Source organism: Loxodonta africana, chromosome 2 (assembly GCF_030014295.1).
Source record: "Loxodonta africana isolate mLoxAfr1 chromosome 2, mLoxAfr1.hap2, whole genome shotgun sequence".
Classification (NCBI taxonomy): domain Eukaryota; kingdom Metazoa; phylum Chordata; class Mammalia; order Proboscidea; family Elephantidae; genus Loxodonta; species Loxodonta africana.
Window position 1 is genome coordinate 232065099 of NC_087343.1, and position 24071 is coordinate 232089169.

Below are 24071 nucleotides of genomic sequence, written 5' to 3' on the forward strand. Positions count from 1 at the left end.
ATTGAGTTAATTTTCTGTAAGCTGTTATCTGCTTTTTATCATAAATGTTTTTACAAATTTAGGCATCATCATTGTGCTCGAATTTAAAGGATGATATCCACTCTCTTAGATTCAAATACAAAAGTGTAAGATATTTGAAAGTCTACTGAAAAGCAAATTTCTTCTCAGATGAAGTCCTGGCTATGTGCAACATCTTGAACTCTTGCATATGCACACATTTGTTGAGACTGAGAATTCCAACTGTGGATAAGAAGATTTTTCCTAGCGTCCCAGTGTGATGTTAAGGCGTAAGGAAACTAAATAAGTCAAGGGAATGAGAAAGCCCAAGTCAAATATTCTCATTTCATAATTCTGTCAGGACAGGCTCTGGACCTGATCCCATCATTGTTTCCACTAGCATTGTCCTCATTCTAGCTATTTTGTTTGCATTTGCACCATTTCGGGAAGAGGAATGAAAGAGAAATACATTTGTGTATCACTACAGTAAAGCTGTGAACAGAGTATGAAAGAGGTACAAGAGGTTCACTGATAAGCAGAATTAAAAGTTAAATTACCAAACTTATTCACACTAATTTTTATAGCCCTTCCCCCAAACCGACCTGGCTTCTAGGAATTTTTCATATGTAGGATCAGAATGGAAGACATAATACTACGATCTAGGATGCCAGTTTAGAGATGAGAAATTTTTTTTTCGAGAAGAATAACATTTTTGGGCTTACTAGAAAATATGAGTGTAGCCCTGTTTATGCAAAAACAAGTTCTTTTGGACATATGTTATTTTAAATTACTTCACCCAGCAATATTGTATTTTTATCTTTGTCCTCAGCTGAAAGACAACAAGAGAGGAAATATCTCCACTATTACTTATGTGATCTTGCTGGTATTTGGGGACCTCAAAGAAGTTGGGACTGCCCTTTTCCCTTTATTCCTAAGCCTTTATTTTGTCACACTGTGTGGTAACCTGCTGCTGATTCTTGCCGTCCAGAAAAGTCCACATTTACATACTCCAATGTATTTCTTCCTGTGCCACTTATTCTGTGTGGATGTTGGATACACAAGCAGCATTGCCCCTCAGCTGCGGAGAGAAGTCCTGGCTGGTGGTGTTACTATCTCCTTTACTGCCTGTGTAGTGCAACTCTATGCTGTTGGGGCTCTGCTCACTGTAGAGTGTTTCCTCTTGGCAATCATGTCCTATGGTCGCTACTTGGCCATCTGTTGGCCCCTGAGATACTCAGTGCTTATGGACAGCAGAACTTGTGTCAAACTGGCAGTTGGATCATGGATTGGTGGTTTTCTGTTTGTGGGACCTGTACTAATTTTGCTTGCCACGTTAACCTTCTGTGGTCCCCATGTCATTGATGATTTCTTCTGTGACTTCTTCCCACTGGTGACACTCTCCTGTACAGACACCACAGTGGTGGAGAGAGTGGCCTTTGTTTCATCATTTCTATCCTTGTCTCCTTTCCTTTGGACCTTGTTAACTTATGGTTGTATTCTGTCCTCCATTTTAAAGATTTCTTCTTCTACAGGGAGATACAGAGCCTTTTTCACCTGCTCTTCCCACTTGATCGTCGCGTTTTTGTTTTACGGCACTATGGTTGTGGTGCACGTGACACCAGCATCAGAAAAAAAAACTCAATCTGAACAAGATTTTATCACTTCTCTACACAGTGCTCACAACCCTTCTTAATCCTTTAGTCTATAGTCTGAGAAAAAACGGCATTCAAATCACTCTGAAGAAACTATATTGTTCAGGAGGTAACTGGGACTAGAAAATAATGTGATGAGCAAATTAGGGAAATCGGGTAGAAGTGTGGGCTTATGTGATTTCCATTAACACAATTTTTGAATAATCAACACTGAAGTAAGTTCCATATATTGGGCTCTCCGATCTCTTGGAGGTGCACTACCGTCTCTTTGTGATCTTTGCTGCCATATAACATTTCATCTTGGTGATAAATGTGGCCATTCTCCTTGCCATTGGGACTGAGAAAAAGCTGTACACACCCATGTATAATTTTGTTTGGCAAATTTGTCCCTCTTAGGCATTTTCTACCCATCAGCTACTGTTACCAAAATGCTCAAGAACCTCTTGAATGAGAAGCAAAGCTTTTCTTCTGTTGGGTGTGCTTTGCATCTCTTTTCCTTGGAGCCCTGGCGTGTACTGAAGTCTTCCTTCTCGCTGTCATGGCTTATGACCATTATGTGATCGTATGTTTCCCCATTTGTTACACCTTCATCATCAAAAATGGGTGCTGTTTCCACTCTATGGCTGTGGCTTGGGAAGCAGATTTTCTGAATTCCCTTCTGCAGACAGTGTTCATGTTCTGCCTGTCTTTCTGTAAGTCCAATTGGGTCAACCAATATTATTGTGACATCTTTCTCATGGTGGCACTGTCCTGCTCTTCCTCTTACGTGGCAGAAATATTTCTCTTAGTGGTAAGAGATGTCTTGGGCATGAGCACCTTCCTGATCACTGGTATGTCTTATATCTACATCTTATCCACCACCCTTAAGATACAGTCAATGGAAGGCAAGAACAAGGCCTTCTCCACTTGTGCTTCCTGCCTCCTTGTTGTTTGACTTTTCTATGATACAATGATATTTACATACATCCACCCATCTTCCAGTTACAACTTCCCAGCTGGAGACATGTTCATCTCAATGCTATGTGGGGTCGTTACTCCAATGTTAAGCCCCATTATCTACAGGCTGAGAAACACTGAGTTGAAAGGAGCTCTCAGAAAGATTTTATGCCATAAGATCTGTTTAGGACAAACATGATTTTAAGACAGTGTTACCCACTTAGACTGAATTTATAGGAAGGATTGGAAGAATTCATAGAAAGAATAATTTTCTATTGTTGTGCTGGGGATAGAGAGGACATGGCTACATATATACAGAAATTTATAAGCACACTCACACATACATATTTCTACATTTATGCCTATCTATAGAACTATATCACCGTCCACAAGGAATATAAAATTTATCATAAAAACAGACTTTTTTTAAAGAAATTAGGGAACAGTTAATAATTGCAGTGGTGTAAGAGGTATAAATAGTGTGTATCTTAAGTAAATTTGGATCTATGGTCACATTCTATACCCATATCCATATACATACACATAGCTATACTTAGACCCAATATATTTATATAACATATATCATATATCACCTATGTGTGTGTATGTACACATACATGCATTAATTTTTTATTTCTGTAACTGCACCTGTATCTTTCTAATTCATCTTCCTTTTACTTTATTACCTTATTTGCCTAAACACTTATCCTGATATGACTACTTAGCTTGATCATTTTTCTCTTCTTCTTCAACTTTGGTTTCCACTTTATATTTCTGTGCTTTCTCACTTCCCTGTGACCACATCCATTTTCAGTTCCCCTTTCCGTTCAAGGTAAGGGCTTACTTTTCAGTATTTCTAAGAATAGATATCTAATTTGGTTATTATATTACTACCATCTTAACGTGTTTAAAACTACAAATATCATCTTCTGACACACACACATGCACCCACCAATCTTCTCATCGGCTACCTTATATTTTTCTTACATTTATCAATTTTTTAAAGCTACTCAGAATAAAGTCATTTAGAGCTAAGCACTCCCCATTTTGTGTGAATAAAGAGCTATGGTTTCTGATTGGATCACTGTCCATTCTCACTTCAGCCTCTTCCTGTTACCTGTAGGAATAGGAATATTCTCTCTCTGGCTACCGTTTATGTGATATACCATGTTAACTATGCCATAATGTACATTTTTATCAATCTTTTCCCCAATTCTTTTCACTCCAGTTACTTCTCAAAAAATAGTCCCCAGTGTAGGCATCACATTTGAGTATGTTCTGTTATCACAGGCAATATGTGGGACTCTCTTCATTTCTGATTCTCTGTTACACTCTGGCTTTCAATGTTATCTTCGGATTTCTATTAACCACGTTTTTTCCTTCCTTTATGATTAAGCAATCACATCACTAATTAAATTTCTTGTATTATTCAATGATATCCTGTTCTTCTAATCTCTGGACTGTCATTGATCTTTAAGTCATTTTCAAAATTTTAATATGTAATAGCCGTATGTTATGCGCCTTTGTTTCAAGATGTAGGGACTGTAAGTCCATTCACATGTCATGTTTTCAATAAATTACATTTCCCAAAATTCAGCAATGTCCCATTTAGTATTTTCTACAACATTTGATGCTTCCTTAAAAAGCTAGAAATAGAACTACCGTAAGATCCAGCAACCACCCTCCTTGGAATACATCCTAGAGAAATAAAAGCCTTCACATGAATAGATATATGCACATCCATGTTCATTGCAGTTTACTAGCGGTAAACTGCATGTGCTGTCAAAATCTTTACAATAGTGAAAAGATGGAAACAACCAAAGAGCCCAACAACAGATGAATGGATAAACAATTTATGTTATAGTCACACAATGGAATACTATGCAACAATAAAGAACAACAATGAATATTTTAAACATCTCATAACATGGAGGAATCTGGAAGGCATTATGCTGGGCAAAATTAGTCCATCTTAAAAGGACAAATATTGTATGAGACCACTATTATAAGAACTCAAGAAAAGGTTTATGTGCAGAAGAAAATATTTGATGGTTACGAGCGTGGGGAAGGAGGGAGGGAGAAGTGTGTTCACTAATTACATAGGAGAAAGGCAACACACAGTACAGGGGTAGTCAGCCCAATTGGACTAAACCAAAAGCTAAGAAGTTTCCTAAATACGATAAAATACTTCAAAGGACAGAGTAGCAGGGGCACGGGTCTGGGGACTGTGGTTTCAGGGGCACCTAGGTCAACTGGCGTACCAAAGTTTATTAAGAAAATGTCCTGCATCCCACATTGGTAAGTGGTATCTGGGGTCTTTAAAAGCTAGCAAGTGGCCATCTAAGATGCATCAATTAGCCTCAACCCATCTGGAGCAAAGGAGAATGAAGAACTCCAAAGATGCAAGGAAAATATGAACCCAAAAGAAAGAAAGAACCACATAAACCAGAGACTTCATCAGCCTGAGACCAGAAGAACTAGACAGTGTCTGGCTACCACCAATGACTACCCTGACAGGGAACACAACAGGGAATCTCTGGTGGAGCAGGAAAAAAGAGGGATGTAGACCTCAAATTTTAGTAAAAAGACCAGACATAATGGTCTGACTGAGACTGGTAGGACCCCAGAGGTCATGGCCCCCAGAATCTCTGTTAGCCCAAAAATAAAAGCCAACTCTTCAGACAAAGATTAGACTGGGCTATAACATATATAACGATACTGGTGAGGAGTGTGCTACTTAGCTCAAGTAGACACATGAGACTGTGTGGGCAGCTCCTGTCTGGAGACAAGATGAGAAGGCAGAGGGGGACAGGGGCTGGTTGAATGGACATGGGAAATACAGAGTGGAGAGAAGGAGTGTGTTGTCACATTTTAGGGAGAGCAACTAGGGTCACATAATGGTGTGTGTATAAGTTTTGTATAAGAAACTGACTTGAACTGTTACTTTCACTAAAGCACAATAAAAAAATATTCTCGTAAATTAATTCATCAAACTTGTGGATAGATAAAATCTTTGACCTTATCAAATAAATTCCCTTTTTAATGAATTTTTTAAACTTTGTCTTTTGTTGCATATCTTATACAGTAAAAAATGTACAACCCCCTAAGTGGCAATAATGAAGACATTCATCAGCAGATGCAAATATATGTATCTTTCTATATGGTATAAAAAGCAAAATTATATCAACTTGAATACTAACTCAATTTAATAACAGTAAGTTACCTAAAGATCTTAAAAATTATTTTAAGCCTATATACCTCAAAACATAATTACTGTTGAAATAAATTTGTTTAAATGGGCTATATTTTCACTCAAACTTTTACCATTTCATTTTAGGTACGTCTCATTATGATTTCTATTTTTGGCTTCGAAGAATTCATCTACAATAGAAAGAACTTGTTTACAGTTATTTTGATGGTGAGCCACCCAATTTCTGAGAATTGCATTAGGACAGCATCTTTCCTATTTTATTTTGTCTTGAAAAGTCTTCTCCTAGTTGGGAGGGATCCTTTAAAAGCTTTCCTGGTGCTTCATGGCCTCAAAGACCGGGAATAAGGAAACTTGATCCTGTCTCACCCTCCCAAACTTTGATCTATGATCAGAGACAAGAATCGGCCACCTCTGTTAATTTATATATGTTTAAGTTGACCTAGTAATTTTGAAAGACAAAATATAAACACATTCTTTCCCATTTACTATTCTTCACTATTCTCTTGGTAAACAGTTTTATCTTTTCTGTATCATAGACTTTTATTTTGCCTAGTAAATACTCAAACTGTTTAGTAATTCTGTAAATGAGCATTAATTCTTGGATATCCGTTTTTCCCTCTAGTCTTGTCTTATGCCTCCCATTTCTCATTCTAGAACTACTAACTTTATTTTAAGACAGAATTACCCTTTTTCTTAAATAAAACACATTTCATGTAATACCTAGCTTAAGTTACTTAGGAATGTTTTGTTTTTAAGACATATTATATACTACAGGACATAAAAATCTTAGTCAAAACAAATTTACTTTCATTAATTCATGGAAATATTCAGACTACTAAATTTATATAAGTGCTTATTTATCACTAAACTGAACAAATAACATTTTCTAAAGGAATATTATAATCTAGTTTTTAATATTACCATCCAGAGGTAGGAAAATATTCTGTTTTCACAACCCCTTTTTTGCATGCTTTATAAAGTCCTTTAGAGAAGCAATGTACAGTAATATCTCTTTTCAAAATAATTTTAAAAAATCCATCTTTTTTTGTGTGTGTATATTTCAAATAGACCAGTTCATATAAAAATTTCTCCAAGTAGCTACTAAAAGTCCAAATAATAAGGTGGATTTAAGAAGCAGACTTTCTTCAAAGAGAAAAGAATTGAAATTTTAGACAACTCCATGAAAAACATCAGCCACGGCCTTTAACCTAGTACAAGACAGAAACCTAGATACAAATATTCTAGACAAGATGCAAACTCTCAGAAAAAAACAAAACTCACAAAAATTCACTTGTCTATGACTCCAGCTCAAAAACCAGGCTTAAAAAAAAAAAAAAAGGCTTAGACAATACCAAACAAGACACACATATGGGGAACCTAGTTTCCTGAAATGCGTATAGCGAATTTTGGTAACATCAATGCAAGTCAACGGAAAAACAGGTTCTAGATAAAATTTGTTTACTTGCCAGAGCCTCAGATGGAGAGATCTCAGACCCTCTGAAAACCTCACTATCAAACAATAGTCCCTCAAAAAAGGAAAGTAAAGACAACACAAACAGAAACTCATTTACTCAAAGTAGAAGAAAAAAGACAGAGCAGATGGAAAATTATTTTTTACTAAAGAAATCACTGAAATTTAAAATTACTTCCAGTATATTCAACTTATAGTGTTTTAAAATACAAATCCCAAACTGACATTCTGATAGGGGGAAATCCAAGCTCATTTATGAAGAATGTTAAGAAGAGGATGAAACTTTGGTTTCCTTCCTTCCGAATTGTCAGAGAAGAAATTCTATCACAATATTTTTTTGCAATTTTGAGTGCATACAAAGGAGAAAAGTAATACAGGAAAGTTGTTTTGTGTCTGTATTAGAACAGGTTTCAAAAGACAATTCAGACAGAGGTTTATTGGCTGAATTTTGTTGTAAAGAAAGGGAGATCAGGTCAGGTGTTATCAGTGGAATAAGAAAGCAAAGATGGATACAAAGGAGTAGCAGCTGGCAATGGCACAGAGGGAGTAAGGGATGAATTTTGACATTGCAATTCCTTAGTTTCCTTAATTTGGAAACGGTACCTTGCAGAGAAGCAATTTCACTGACTGGATGTCTTTTGGAGGCCTGCAGTTACCAATCAAAATAGGCATCCCATTGCAGCCTCCCGATCCAGGAGAGTTTATTTTCTAATTTACTGTGCAGGAAAATTGGCTTATTTAGTTCAAAAGAGCCCCATAATGGCCAATGATCCCCTAGACTACCTTTTTAAAGGTGTGCCAGCACTTAAAAACAGGCGAGTGCATTGGCCAAAATGTTTGCGCATATAAGCAGCTGAGGTGCCTGAAGGTGGCCCTGCCGAGTCTTCAGAGCCAGCATTCCTCATCTTACTAGCGGTAAACTGCATGTGCTGTCAAAATCTAAATGTGCACTCAGGCCTGAATGGCTGTTAAGAAAATGAATTCAAACTTAATGGGTTGAATCTTTGATTCTCCCAGAGTCTACTAGAGTCCTATCAGGGATTTTGTTGCAGGGTTGGGAGTGGGTTTTGCTTAGACAAATGTGGACCTTTCTTGTGTGAGTGTTTGCTTGAGTCCAGCAGGAGGCCTAGTGCTCTGGCCTGTCTCACATCCAGCTTGTCCTGTCACAGGAGTCTTTAATTGTCTAGTGCATAGCGATTGCCCTACTGGCTGTTAAGTGGTTGTCCTGTACCTTTTGTTTTTGTAGCTTATTAGAACTAGGAGTATAATGTTAATAGCCTCAAAAAACTCTATTTGGCAATGAACTCATCAAAATATTCAGTGTGAACTGAAAATGAAAGTATGCAAGAAAGGCCTCAGTTACTCTAGAAGATCAACAAAACATGGAAGAGTAGCTCTATTCAAGAGACTTTTTACCTGGGGCAACTCCCCGAAATCTGGGGAGAACAGAGATCACAAGAGGCTCCATTGTACCAGGGCCCTGAAGACCATGATGTCCCTGAGGCCACGGAAGATAATATGCCTTTGAATCCCATGTATCTGACACTAGAAAATGTCAAAAATAAGAAGTTTACTCTGTTAAAATAAAAGCAAAGAGATTTATTGGAGGCTTGAGACAGTTCAAAGTGGGGAAACACATGATACTGCAAAGTTAATGCAAGTGCTCCTGAGAATTGCAGGTGAACAGAAATGTTTATAACTTAGAATACGATAGATTGGCGATTGAGAATTTAGGGAAATTGAAAGCAGGCTACTTCAAAGCAGAGATTTTAAGATGATTGGCTTAAGGGATATATGTGGGCACTTTAGACTGGTTATTACTTTTTGAGGAACTGACAGTAAAAATCTTCTGATTGTCTATATGCTAAGAAGTTACTGGAAAAACCACAAAGATTTTAAAATCATTTGCTCTTTTTACATCAGAATGGAGTGTGATGGTCACATGATCCATTTTATTTTCAACTACCATCTTCCTGGAACATCATGAGCAAACTCCTTCTCCTACAATCACATTCTTGACCACCACTCTTATCTACAAAGAGTAGCTAAACCACATTCTTAACCCCCGCTCTTTATTTGTTAAGAGTGGCTTGGGGCGAATCCAAGCCAGTTAAATAAGATGATTGATGGGGGTCAGTGTCCCCTGGTTCTATCCAGCCAGAGGCCCAAGGCCATATGCACATGAATGGGACAAAGCCAAGGTTACATTCTCAGGAATACAGACACAGGAGCTTGCAACAAAATGGAGTTTTGATTTATAACTTATGTCAGATATTTTTTTTATGCCAAGTGCCTCAGTTTTAGAGGTTTACTAGCATACAACTTATCTTTTTAAAACTGTCTATTACCTTTCAGCTTTACTCACTGTGGTGTTTTGGAACCATTGTTTGAAAAATAAAACAATGTGGCTTGGAAATGAAAAGCAGAGCCTCCTGCTCTAACAGGTTACTCCAGAAAAAGAAGGAGGGCTTAAAATGATCACTCTGGAAAAGGGGGAGGGGGCTTAACAACAACAGTAACACAACAATGACAACAAAACAAAGGAAAAATGTTTTAAAAAGTCAAGACTTAGAAGCTAATCAATGACAGATTCAATCCAGATCTTCACTCTTATAACCTGCAACTCTACTTGTTATGGCTCTGTTATAACAACAAAGCCTAATCCTCAAGGTTGTAGAGAAACAAACAAACAAACAAACAAAAACCAGGGCATTCCTGTGGCACAGCAAAGGAATTAATTCAAACCCAGCTCAAGCCCAGGGTTCTTAAACTATAAATCATTGCCATGGAAGAGGTCCCTAACCCTGACTATTCTGATTTGAAGGAACTTTGGTGGCATAAGAGTTAAGCACTAGGCTACTAATTGAAAGGTTGGGATTCAAACCCACTCAGCAGCCCTGTGGGAGAAAGGACTGATGATCTGCTCAGGAAAGAATGCAGCCTAGAATACTTATGGGTCAGTTCTACTCTGTCATGTGGGGTTGCTATGACTCCAAATTGTCTCAATGGCACTTAACAAGAAGAAAAAAAAATGCCAGGCCCTGTTTCCTAACAGATTTTATTCTGGAAGCTCCACTGAAACATGTCCACCATGGTGACCCGGCTAGTATTTGAAATATCAGTGACATAGCTTGTAGCATCATAGCAATGCACAAGCAAGAACAGTACAACAAACTGACCAATGGGTGGAGGCAATCTATTTCCAAAAATTAGCCAGTGAAAACTTTATGGATAGTGAGAAAATATTGCTGAATATAGTGCTCAAAGGTGAGCCTCTGAGTTTGGAAGGCACTCAAAATACGACAGGGGAAGAGATGTCTCCCCAAAGTAGAGCCAACATTAATGGTAAGGAGAGAGTAAAGCTTTTGTTACCTTCATTGTTGATGTGGCACAATCAAGAATGAGAAGTAAAAGCAGCAAATATCCATTAGTAACCGGAACTTGACATGCAGGAATTATGAATCAAGGAAAACTGGAAGTTGTAAAAAAAAAACAATACAGAATGCTTGAAGGTTAATATCCTAGGCATTCTTGAGCTGAAATGGGCTGGTATTGGCCTTTTAGAATCTAACAAGCTACTATGCAGAGAGTGGCAAATTGAAGAGTAACAACGTTGTATTCATCCTCAAAAAAGAACATTTTAAGATCTATCTTGACATCACCCATCACTGATATGTTAATATCTGTATGCCTATAAGGAAGATGAGTAAATATGACTATTGTTCAAATATACACACCAACCATTCATGTCAAATATGGAGAATTTGGTGATTTTTACAAGCTTCTGTAGCCTAAAATTGATTGAATGTGCAATCAAGGTACATTGAGGCATTGATAATTACTGGTGAAAGGAATGCAAAAGTTGGGAACAAACAAGAGGATCGGTAGTGGGAAAATAAGGCCTTGCTGATAGAAATTATAGAATCCTGCAAGGCCAATGACTCCTTCTTCAGAAACACTTTTTCTAACAATGCAGTGGAAGACTCTACCTGAGACTTTACCAGATGGATCACGCAGACATCAAATGCAGTGCGTCTGTGAAAGGAGACGGTGGGTAATGTAAAAATCACAAGTGAAGACAAAGCCGGAGGCTGCCTGTGGGACAGATCGTCAGCTGCTCGTGGGCAAGTTCAAGGTGACGCTGAAGGAAATCAGTACGATCCGCAGAAGTTAAAGTGCAATCTTGAATACATCTCACCTGAATTTAGAGACCATATCAAGAACAGGGTTGATGTATTAAACACTAATGACTGAGAGAAGAGTTGTGGGATGACATCAACGAAATCATGTATGAAATCATACATGAGGAATATAAGAGGGCAACAAAACTATATAAGTAAATAAATAAAACAGGAAAGTAGGAAAAGAACAAAACAGATGTCAGAAGAGACACTGAAATTTGTTCTTACGTGCAGAGTATCTAAAACAAACTGAAGAAATGATGAAGTAAAAGAGCTGAACAAAAGATTTTGAATGGCAGCCTGAAAAGACAAAGTAAAATATTACAATGAAATGTGCAAAGGGCTGGGGTTAGAAAACCAAAAGGAAAGAACAAGGTTAGCATTTCTCAAGCTGGAAGAGTTGAAGAGTAGTTCAAGTCTGGGGTTGCAATACTTAAGGACTCTACTACGGGCAAAAGATTGAATGATGCAGGAAGCATCAAAGAAATAGAAGGAATACACAGAGTCATTGTACCCAAAATAATTGATGGATTTTTAAACATTCCAGAAGGTACCATATGATCCACAATTGCTTTTAGTAAAGGAAGTTCAAGCTTATTGAGTGCACTGGTGGAAAACAAGGCTTCAGGAATTGCTGTAATACCAGGTGAGATGCTTCAACAAAGGATGCAACTCTGAAAGTGCTTATTCGTCTATGTCAATAAATTTGGAAAATGGCTACCTGGCCAACCAACTGGAAGAGATCCATATTTATGCTAACTGCAATGAAAGACAGTAAAAAAGAGTACGACAATTATCAAACAATATCATTACTATCATATGCTAGCAAAATTTTACTGATGATAATGTCAAAAAAAAAAAGCTGCATCGTACATTGACAGGAAGCTTCCAAACTTCAAGACAGATTAAGAAGAGAATGTGGAACGGTATCATTGTCGTTGCCAAATGAATCTTGGCTGAAAGCAGAGAATGCCAGAATATGTTTACCTATGTTTTATTGACTACACAAATCATAACAAATTACAGATAACATCACAGTGGATGGAAATTGCAGAGAATTTACCTGTGCTCATGCAGAATCTGTACATAGATCAAGAGGCAGTCTTTCAAACAGAACAAGGGGATACTACTTGTTATAAAACTGGAAAAGGTGTGCGGCAGGTTTGTATCCTTTCGCCGAATTTGCTCAATCTGCATGCTGAATAAGTAACCCAAGAAGCTGGAATAGATGAAGATGAATGCAGCATCAGGATTGGAGATTCACTAACAACATACAATAAGCAGTGACACAACCTTGCTTGCCTAAAATGGCGATGACTTCAAGCACTTAAAGATGAAGGCCAAAGATTATAGTCTTCAGGATGGTTTACACCTGAATATAAAGTGAAAATCTTCACAACTGGGCCAATAAACATCAATGATAGAAGGTGAAGAAACCGAAGTTTTCAAGGATTTCATTCTACTAGGATCAACAATAAATGCCTTTTTAAGCAGCAGTCAAGAAATCAAACAATGTATCGCACTGGACAAATCTGCAGCAAAAACATGACCTTTTCAATTGCCCCATACACATGGAAAAGCTGGACAATGAATTGAAACATTCACATTGTGGTGTTGGCAAGGAATATTTAGTATACCATAGACTTCGAGAAGAACAAACAAATTTGTCTTAGAGGAAGCACAGCCAGAACACTCCTTATAAGCAAGGATGGCAAGACTTTGTCTCACTTTCTTTGGACAGGTCATTGGGGGGACCGATTGCTGAAAAAGGACATCATGCTTTGTAAAGTAGAAAAGGTCACCAAAAATGAAATGAATTGACATGATGACTTCAAAATGGGCTCAAATATATCAACATTAGTGAGGCACTGGACCTGGCAAGTTTTGTTCTTTTATACATGAGGTTGCTATAAGTCAGAGCCTACTTGATGGCAACTAAAAACAGAAGAAAAGATTATAAATATAAACAAAATAGAGCAAAAGCCCCCCCATAGTATATTCAGTGACAAAGGGAGAAAGAAAAAAAAAATGGATACAAGGGGAGAAAATATGAATAAATGAATGAATACATGTATACATATATGTATATATACACACATACACACATATATTATTAAATTTAAATGGAGGCTTATAATTTGACCAAGCTGGAAACCCAAAATTCTTTAAGTAATTTATACAGCAAAAGATAAAAAAGGTAGTGATTTGCTTTTTCACCTTTCATACATAAGTTCTACCTTAACTTTTAATAAAAATAAATTTAAAAAATATGTATTTTTTTAACTTTTATGTCTACGGAAATATACCAACTGGCAACCTTCATGAAATTAATCAATACTGGGGCTGTAATTACAGTTTTAGTAAAGGGGTAATTATCCCCTCTATTTCTCCATTTAACAACCCACATCATGCCTGTTATTAAACCTGGCAGGGATAACTGGCACCTCATGGTAGATTACTGAAGCCTTAATGCTGTGGCCCAATATCCAATACCTATTATTATTAAAATTATTGCCTCTACCCAATCATAAGCCAGTAAATATTTCTCTATTATACATTTGACTAATATGTTCTATTTAGTGTCTACTCCAAAAGCCTCTCAACCACAGTTTGCCTATTAATAACCTCTGAAGGGACACAGTACTCCTTTGCTGCACCACCCATGGGATACCTCAGCAGCCTTACTTTGCACACGATTTTTACAGGCAAGATCTAAATTGTACCCACCTTTCTCAAAGAGCATAATTTTGAGGAGACTTATTTAATACACTAATTAAGAACGTGCAAGTCCAACATCTTTTAGCGTATTAGGGTTCTAAAGGCAACATATTCCTCATTTACAAATTTCATTTAATCTCACTGCTGCTTCTATTTACAATGCAGCCCTCCATGAATGGGGCCCCTTCAACAAAAGGCTCTAAAAGCTGTCCATACTAAAATCAGAGATTCCTTTACTGTAAAGCTTTAAGAACCTCATCTCATAACTCTTGGAGTCTCTGGACCACCTATGATGGCCATAAGTTCCCTGTGGACTTCTGATGCAAGAATCCACCCTTCTAAGCCCTGTGCCATTCACCATTAGTGCCATAATTGCTGACAGCATACTGTGCTATCATGGAAACAGAGGCTCTTACAGAGCCTGTGACCCACCTGGTCATTATGTGTTAGACCCAGATAGCAGTACGCCACAAGTTTGGCCCGGCTACTGAGGCTTTCTCCTTGATACACGGTGGAGGCAAACCTGGGCTTTCTGGCATATTCCACCTGCAGGAGGGGTTGGCATTCCTGTACTCAGTCACTTTCTAGGTATCATATTGTTGGAGAAGTTCACCCTCCCTCCAGGCCCTTGACTACCAGGTACACCTCTTCGGATTAACTAATTGAACAGAAATGAGAGTTCATAGACTATATATTTGATACCACCCACATCAAAAAAGTGATGGATATCAGTGGAATTCTGATACTTTCCATCTCTTAATCACATGTCAGCACAACTGGCCAGACATCAGACAGTCATCTTAGTACTGGATGCCCTGGCTGACAAGTGGACTTACCTACACATTTTTTTTTTTTTTTTTTTACAAACTTTTAGGTAATAGCCTTGGAGTTGTTTCTTTCAGGGTAAAATCTCTGGGTATGTCTTGCATCATAGATAGTCAAAATATAAATCAAGGTCACACATGTATCATTATATATGTTAAGGCTGTAATATAAAGCTCCTATCCTTCCACATTCCAGACATTACTGAGAGTGACTCCGGCACACTTCACTTTCCAATGCTGGGATCTTGAAAAAGGTATTCAATGGAACTTTCCTCTCTTCCTGAGAGACCTAATGTTCTCCTCAACAGCTCCTATGTGAGTTATAAAATAGGCATAAGATTCCTAAATGGCTCCCCCTCTTGCCCCAGACCTCAATCTGTCTTGATTCAAGGCCTTTTGGCTGACTCAGACTTCCTACCAACATAAAAAACAAGCAAAAAAACCTTCTCACCACCTCTTCTTATATTTAAAAGGGAATATGTCTCACTTCTATATGTACAAAAAAAACATTATATATGAGGCCCAGTAACACTCCAACTGGTTTATGAATGTGACCAGAACATTCCGCAGCTGTGGATCAAAGCCCCAAGCCGAAGCTGACAAAAAACAGCGATAGCTTTTCCCATTTCAAACCTGATGACCCGAAAAATGTCAAAGAGACCTGAAGCACTAGCAGCCTCAGGGTCCAGTGTAGAAACATCTTTGATCAGGCAACTAAAATATATCACAAGGCCATGCCCACAAATGCTTCAACATATTCCCAGTGGATAGCCACTTGGGAAAGCTATACTTTTTCTGGGTGTCCCCTCACACCACCTCCAATGACACTGCTTTAGATGACCTAGTCACAGTCCAAGATTTAGTTGTTGGAGATGACATCACCGTGAACACTCTTATCATTTATGGCTCTGGTCACTAGGGACTTGGAAATACACTGGACTTTTCCTGGTCAACCTCCCCTACACCCGACAGGCAGTCTTGTGATCTCTACTACACACAGGAAACCCAACTAAACTACAACTGTCTTAAATAGTTGGGTAACCCAATGCCTTTCACATTTAACAACAAAGACAACCAGTGTCTCACATCCATGCTAATGATGCGCAGCCATCACAGGGTTGATTGCCATAAGACCAGTGTACAGTCTACATAGTTTGCTGCCTTGGCATCTATTAATTTCTCCTAGTTGCCCTTTCACTCACTGTCTGATATGACCATTCTTACTTGTCACACAGTCTCTCAGAAGCTGTAGTCTAACTTTTCCTACTGGCCATGCCTATTAGGTTTCTCATGATAAAATTACTATCTGGGTTACTATCTTGTAACCTAGTCTCTCAAAGGCAATAGTTAATCCTTGCCCCTCTTGGCCATGTCTTATATGATTACCTGTGATAAAAATTTCTCCTTTTTCCTGTGCTAACAAACTAGAAACTTTTAAACTGACTGTCTTAGTTATCTAGTGCTGTTATAACAGAAATACAAGTGGATGGTTTTCACAAACAGAAATTTATTCTCTCATGGTTTAGGAGGCTAGAAGTTCGAATTCAGGGTACCAGCTCCAGGTGAAGACTTTCTCTCTCTGTTGGCTCTGGGGCAAGGTCTTTGTCATCAGTCTTCTCCTGGTCTAGGAGCTTCTTACCACAGTGACTCCAGGTCCAAAGTATTTGCTCCACTCCTGGCTCTTCTTGCTTGGTAGTAATGAGGTCCCTCTCTTTCTCTGCTTGCTTCTCTCTTTTATATCTCAAACAAGACTGACTGAAGATACAATCTAATTCTGTAGATTGTGTCCTCCCTCATTAACATTACTGCCTCTAATCCTACCTCATTAATAACATAAAGGTTTGGAGTTACAACACCTAGGATAATTACATCACATTGTAAAATGGAGGACGAAACACAATACTGAAATCATGGCCTAGCCAAGATGACACATAATTTGGGGGGACACAATTCAATCCTTAATACTGACAATATGTCTTCAGTCTGCTAATCCTGAGACCCTACTCTGCTTGCCATACAGAAGCCCTCTCCTATTGTTTGAACTTTTTGTTACCTTTTCCCAGAAGCAACACCCTGAGTCAAAGTGCTGTGGTCTCCTTTCTCAGAGTGGTGAGTACTAAATTATTTTTGTTTTAGGGCCTTCCTGCATGAGTTTCACTTTCATACTCTTCACCTGAAAGACCATCCAAGACAAGCACAGATTCACTTGGTCATACTCAAGGGATTTCACTTCATAGGACTTTCCAGTATCTCTAATACATGAGCTATTGATCATTGAGTTAAGATAGATAATAGAATTTTATTCTCAACAATATATTATCTAAGCAAATATTGTTCAAGATAACACTAAAATTCTCTTTTGAAAAGATATCAATTTTTTATGATTTAATCTAAAGTTTTATTTAATTTTTTTTTTTAAAGTAAGCCACTAGCTTACCTTTATTAATATCAGTCAAAAAGGCAAAGGATTGTGCTAGATTTTAAATCGTGAGCTTGAGGAATTTGAAAAAAATATAATCCAATTGCCAAGGGTATATTGATTCTACTTTTTATACCCCATTAATTCCACAAAATCTTACTAATGTTTAGTTTCCTTCATATTAGGCATATAGGAGCCCTGGTTGTACAGTGGTTAAGAGCTGAGCTGCCAACCAAAAGTTCAGTGATTCGAAGCCACCATGGGAGAAATTTGGCAGTCTGCTTCCATAAAAATCTACAGCCTTGGAAACACTATGGAGAGGCAGTTCAATCCTGTCCTACCCTGCTGACATTGAGTTGATTCCTACTCACAACGACCCTAACTGCCGTATAAGGTTTCCAAGGAGTGGTAGGTGGATTCAAACTGCTGACTTTTTGATCAGCAGCTAAGCTCTTAACCATTGCAAAACCAGGGATCCACTCTGTCCTACAGGGTTTCTACGAGTCAGAGTCAACTTAGCAGCAATGGGTTTGGTATTGGTATATTGTGGCTGTAAATTTGTTCCTTTCTTGTTCACTTTGTTTCTTCTCTCACTCCCTCCCTTTGTCCCTATCGCTCTCTTACTCATGCCTTCCTCCCTTTTTACTTCCCCTCTTTTTCTTTCCTTCTCATACTTTGTCTTTTTGTCCTTCTTTAGATACAAAATGGACTATTTTTTTTTCTGTTGAACGAATACCAACAGTCATGAAGATGGCACAGCACAAGCAGCAATCAACTCTGTTATATATAAGGTCACTGTGAGTCACAGTCAAGCCAATGGAAAATAACAACAAACATTTACCAAATTAATTCAAAGTTTTTAGAATATTTTTGTGTTGCTTGGATGGGATCCAATTTCCTTTTAAAATTTTTGCAATACTTTTTCTGATGCCCCCAAAATATTACCATAATTTGTATGAATTTCTTTATGGTGCTTCTGTCTAGATGTCATCCCGAAATTTTCTTTCTTCCTCTGATAAAACATATAGGAAATGAGCTTTATGACTATCCCATAAAAAAAAAAAATGTATATTGTCCGTATACTTCATTTTGATTGGGTATACAATTTTAGATTAAAAAAAAAAAGTCTCCCTTTAAGAAGTTTCATGGCACTTCTAAAAATTTCTGGGGATTTCTGTGTAAAATTATGTTTCTGTTTTACAGTTCTCAAGTTGCAGTTTGCTCTGCAAATGTCTTCTTTCTTCCCAGAGTCAGGTGTTTTGTTCAAGTAGCTTGAGTTTTATCTTTTGTGCTTTTTTTTTTCCCTGTATCTTTTGTGGTTTTCATTCATATTTAAGAATGTAGGGCTGTGTTGCTTTTTCTAAGCACACACTGTGTATCTCTTAACCATGAGGGAAGAAGAGTTTATTTTCTTTTGTTTTGTTTTTGTTTGGTCCAATTTTCTCTGAAATTCTTTATGGACAGAATTTCAAGATGAGTATTCAGCGAAAAGTTCAATGGAATGAGAGGAATTCAAGAGCCTACATGTAGATTTTTGAGTTGCTTTGTTTTGCAGCCACATTTGGTAAATTCAAGGGAAAGTAGGGGAGGATTGCTGTCGGAAACTAAATGCTGATCTGTCAGCAGATTTTTTTTTTAAAGTCAACTTTTCTAGTTGAAGACCCTCCTTACTTCTATCTGCTGCTGTTGTCCTAGGCTCCTCTAAGTTTAAAACTGGTCTGAGGCGATCCACAAAATCCTCCCCCCCAAAGTGTTCACTCTCCTTCGTTACAATAACTGCACAGTAGTTATGTGCTTCTGCTCCCACAATTTTCCCTATTCATCAATAGCTTACAATGTGTTTTTTTTTTAGCACTTTAAAGAGCTCTTTTTTAAACTGTGTTTTAATGAGAGTTTACAATTCAAGTCAGTTTCTCATACAAAAACTTATACAAACATTGTTATCTGACCCTAGTTGCTGTTCCTACAATATGACAGCACACTCCTTCTCTCCACTCTGTATTTCCTGTGTCCATTCAATCAGCTTCTGTCCCTCTCTGCCTTCTTGTCTTGCCCCCAGACAGGAGCTGCCCACTTATTCTCATGTGTCTACTTGAGCTAAGAAGCACACTCCTCGCCAGTATCATTTTATGTCTTATAGTCCAGTCTAATCTTTGTCTGAAGAGTTGGCTTCAGGAATGATTTTAGTTTTGGGCTAACAGAGAGTCTCAGGGCCATAACCTCTGGGGTACCTTGAGTCTCAGTCAGACCATTCATTAAGCCCAGTCTTTTTACTAGAATTTGAAGTCTGTATCTCACTTTTCTCCTGCTCCATCAGGGATCCTCTGTTGCGTTCCATGTCAAGGCAGTCATTTGTGATAGCTGGGCACCATCTAGTTCTTCTGATCTTAGACTGATGGAGTCTCTGGTTTATGTGGCCCTTTCTTTCTCTTGGGCTCATATCTTCCTTGTGCCTTTGGTGTTCTTCATTCTCCTTTGCTCCAGGTGGGATGAAGTCAATTGATGCATCTTAGATGGCCACTTGTTAGCTTTTTAAACCCCAGATGCCAATCACTGAAGTGGGATGCAGAACATTTTCTAAATACACTTTGCTATGCCAAATGACCTAGATGTTCCCTGAAACCAGGGTCCAGCTCCCACCCCCACCACTCTTACATTTTGTTCTTACTCAGTATACACTTGCCCGCTCATTGTGTACATTGTTATGATGACTATAAATTAGTATTTATGTATTGTAGTGTCAGAAAGGATGGATGACTAAGGCTTTTGTCAAACTGTCGTACTAAAGTAGAACTTGCATAAACATATATTGTTAATGTGTTTCTTCATTTCTCAACACCATTTATTTCTAGTTCTAAAATTCTATTCCTCAATTCCTGTTTAACTAGATTTTATATGATTTTACACTGGATTTTCTATCACTAACTAATCAATAACTTTTTGATTTTTCCTTGAGCTGCCTGTAACTAAACTGTGCAATAATTTAGAGAGGAGTGCCCCTGAGAAATATTTTATCCTTCAAAATAGGTTTTTATGCAGTTAATAGTCTTTTATCTTTTATATGTTTACTTTTTGCCAAAATAAGATTAGGTGGGGAGAACGACTAAGAAAGAAGAGGAGAAGAGAAGAGAAATTGGAGAAGTAGGACAAGCGGAAATAGGAGAAAGAGGAGAAAAAATAAAGAAACAAAAGGAGGTGGAGGAATAACTAGAGAAGAATAAATGTAGCTTTTGGCAAAGTACTCAACTCTATCAAATATTTCAAAGCCCAAATGATCCTTTTGTCAGTTTTGCTGCCTTTCCCTAAAAATTCATGTGGATGGTAAACATGCAGTTTTCTCAACATGAATCCTCTTGGTAAATTAAAATTCAGGTGAGATTCTCCCACCAGAATTTATTTTTAAAAGTTCATGTATCCTGGGAGTTCTGGAGGTAAAGCTTATGACTATAATGTACAAACAGAGAAATACAAAAAAAAAACTGTATACTGGGTTTAATATAATCAGAGGTTCATGTTCTGAATGTTGTATTCTTGAGACATTCCAATTTCAATAACGACTTTTGGATAATTATGTGAAAATGAATGTCAACCAATGCAGAATTCAGGTAATCATTCTGGTATAAATGAAGTTGCAGTTTAAACATAAAAGTGGATTTTTTTTTTAATATTGATTGTGTGTTCTTAATGTCATGCAAAGAAATAAAATATTGAGGCTTTCAGATTCTGCAAAATGCAAGGAAGTTTTGCAGGTTTCTTGTAAATAACCAAATTTAAGGAGAAAGCAAATTTTCTCTTAGTTACTTCCTCAGTGGGAGCTCAAGACTTCAATTACCCATGACCAGAGAAGTACTTGCTTCATCTTTGGCTCCAGATAAAGTAAGTATTAAAACTATAGATTCAAAGATGATTAAAAAACACAGCAGGCGAAAGCAGAGATAGACCACCTTGATGAAAATACTGCTTGACATTCTGAGCTCAGTTTCTGTTTATATTATCGGATTTATTCACTCTTTACTCCCAGTTCCAAGCACTACCTCCCTTTTTCATTTCTCAATAATCCATTCCTATTTTCCCATAAAGAATTTTTTAGGTTTTTAGAATTTGGATGAATAATATTTACAGTGCAGCACATTGAGTTAATTTTCCATAAGTTATATCCTGCTTTTTATCATTCAAGTGTTTGCAAATTTAGGCACCATCATTGTATTCAAAATTTATACATATCCACTCTCCTAGATTCAAAAAAAAAAGTGTGTGATAACTGAAAGTCTACTGAAAAGCAAATTTCTTCTCAGATGAAGGCCCTAGCTATGTGCAACATCTTGAACCTTTTCATATGCACACCTTTGTTGAGACAGAGAATTCCAACTGCGAATAAGAAGCTTTTTTCCCAGTGCCGCAGTGGAATGTTAAGACATAAGGAAGGAAACAAAATAGGCCAAAGAAATGAGAAAGCCCAAGTCAAATACTCTCATTTTGTAATTTTGTCAGGACACGCTCTGGACCTGATCCTATCATTGTTTCCATGAGCATTATCCTCATTCTAGCTATTTTGTTTTCATTTGCATCTTTTAAGGGAGAGGAATGGAAGAGAAAGCTGCAAATACAGAGCATGAGAGACAAACAAGAGATTCACTGATAAGCAGGATTAAAAGTTAAATTACCAAAGCTTATATATATACTCATTTTTTTAGCCCTCACCCCAAACTGACCTGGCTTCTAGGCATTTTTCACATGTAACATCAGAATGGAAGACATAATCTAAGATGCCAGTTTAGAGATGAGAAAAATTTTTTTGGAGAAGAATAGCATCATTGGGCTTACTGGAAAATATGACTATGTCCCTGGTTTTGCAGCAACAAGTTCCCTCGGAAATATGTTATTTTAAATTGCTTCACCCTATATTTTATCTACTGGGATATTTTATCTGATGCCCTCAGATGGAAGACAACCAGAAGGGAAATATCTCCAATATCACTTATGTGATCTTGCTGGGATTTGGGGACCTCAAAGAAGTTGGGACTGCCCTTTTCCTTTTGTTCCTAAGCCTTTATGTTGTCACACTGTGTGGTAACCTGCTGCTGATTCTTGCCGTCCAGAAAAGTGCACACTTACATACTCCAATGTATTTCTTTCTGTGCCACTTATCCTGTGTGGATGTTGGCTACACAATCAGCATTGTCCCTCAGCTGCTGAGGGAGGTCGTGGCTGGTGGTGTCACTATCTCCTTTACAGCCTGTGTAGTGCAACTCTATGCTTTTGGGGCTCTGCTCACTGTAGAGTGTTTTCTTCTGGCTGTCATGTCCTATGATCGCTACTTGGCCATCTGTTGGCCCCTGAGATACTCAGTGCTTATGGACAACAGAGCTTGTGTCAAGCTGGCAGTTGGATCATGGATTGGTGGTCTCCTATTCCTGGGATCTATGCTAATTTTGTTTGCAACATTAACCTTCTGTGGTCCCCACATAATAGACCATTTCTTTTGTGACTTCTTCCCACTGGTGAAGCTCTCCTGCACAGACACTGCAGTGGTTGAGAGGGTGGCCTTTGCTTCATCATTCCTATCCCTGTCTCCTTTCCTTTGGACCTTGTTATCTTATAGTTTCATTATGTTCTCCATTTTAAAGATTTCTTCTTCTACAGGGAGATACAGAGCCTTTTCCACCTGCTCCTCCCACTTGATTGTTGTATTTGTGTTTTATGGCACCATGGTTGTGGTGTACATGACACCAGCATCAGGAAAAACACTCAATCTGAACAAGATTTTATCACTTCTCTGCACAGTGCTCACAACCCTTCTAAATCCCTTAGTCTATAGTCTGAGAAACAAGGGTATCCAAATTGCTCTGAAGAAAGGAGCAAAACTACACTGGTTAAAAAGTAACTGTGGCTAGGAAATAATGTGATATACAGAGAGTTAAGGGAATTCGGCAAAACTTGGGGTTCATGTGATTTTCATTAACACAATATTTGAGTAATCAACACTCAAAGTCCATAAATTGGTAATAATAATTTGGAAAATGTGATCAATTTTAAGAAGTAAAAATTAATACTTATTAATTTGAAATGGAAATGGAAATATTAACCTACACCAGGTGATTGAATACCAAATGTAATGCAGGGATGACGTATTTTTTTAAAGTGTTTGTCCATTCGTGCAATTTGTCATTTTATGCTCACAACTCTTTCAGAAGGCAGTGGTTGTTATATACTACATAAAATAAGAAAATGGTAATTGTTAGTATTTTATGATATTCCTTATTAATACAGAAAATTTTGAACCAAAATTCATATTTAATCATTTTATAATAGTTTGTTTACCTATTTTTTCCATTTAACTATAATTTAATATAACTTAGTAAAAATGTTTGATTAAACTCTATAGGAATATATGTTAAATTTTAGAAAAATAGAAGTAATTTAGAAGTAGACTGGTTACATGATCTAATGATACAAATTGTTTTAAGTATTAGGCTTGCATTTTATGCAAATGGAAATGACTAATCTATTTTATATTGCTTTTATAGTAACTTTATTAATAAAAATTAATCGGCAATTAATTTTACTGTAATCTGTAAAGGAAAGGGAATAGACAAGACAATCTTGTAGATGATGTCATATCTGAGAGTTTATACTCAGGATATCTAGTGACAGTAAACAGT

At 37.4% G+C, this 24071-nt stretch overlaps 1 protein-coding gene and 1 pseudogene across 1 annotated transcript; both read left to right on the plus strand.

Annotated features, from left to right (window-relative positions):
• The first annotated feature begins 1009 nt into the window (after positions 1-1009).
• On the plus strand, positions 1010-2784 carry LOC111748331 (olfactory receptor 5V1-like; annotated as a pseudogene).
• A 19565-nt stretch (positions 2785-22349) lies between these two features.
• On the plus strand, positions 22350-23303 carry LOC100676092 (olfactory receptor 5P68-like). Its single transcript, XM_003421199.1, has one exon. It carries the CDS (start codon positions 22350-22352, stop codon positions 23301-23303), a length of 954 nt encoding a protein of 317 aa, XP_003421247.1.
• The last annotated feature ends 768 nt before the right edge of the window (positions 23304-24071 follow it).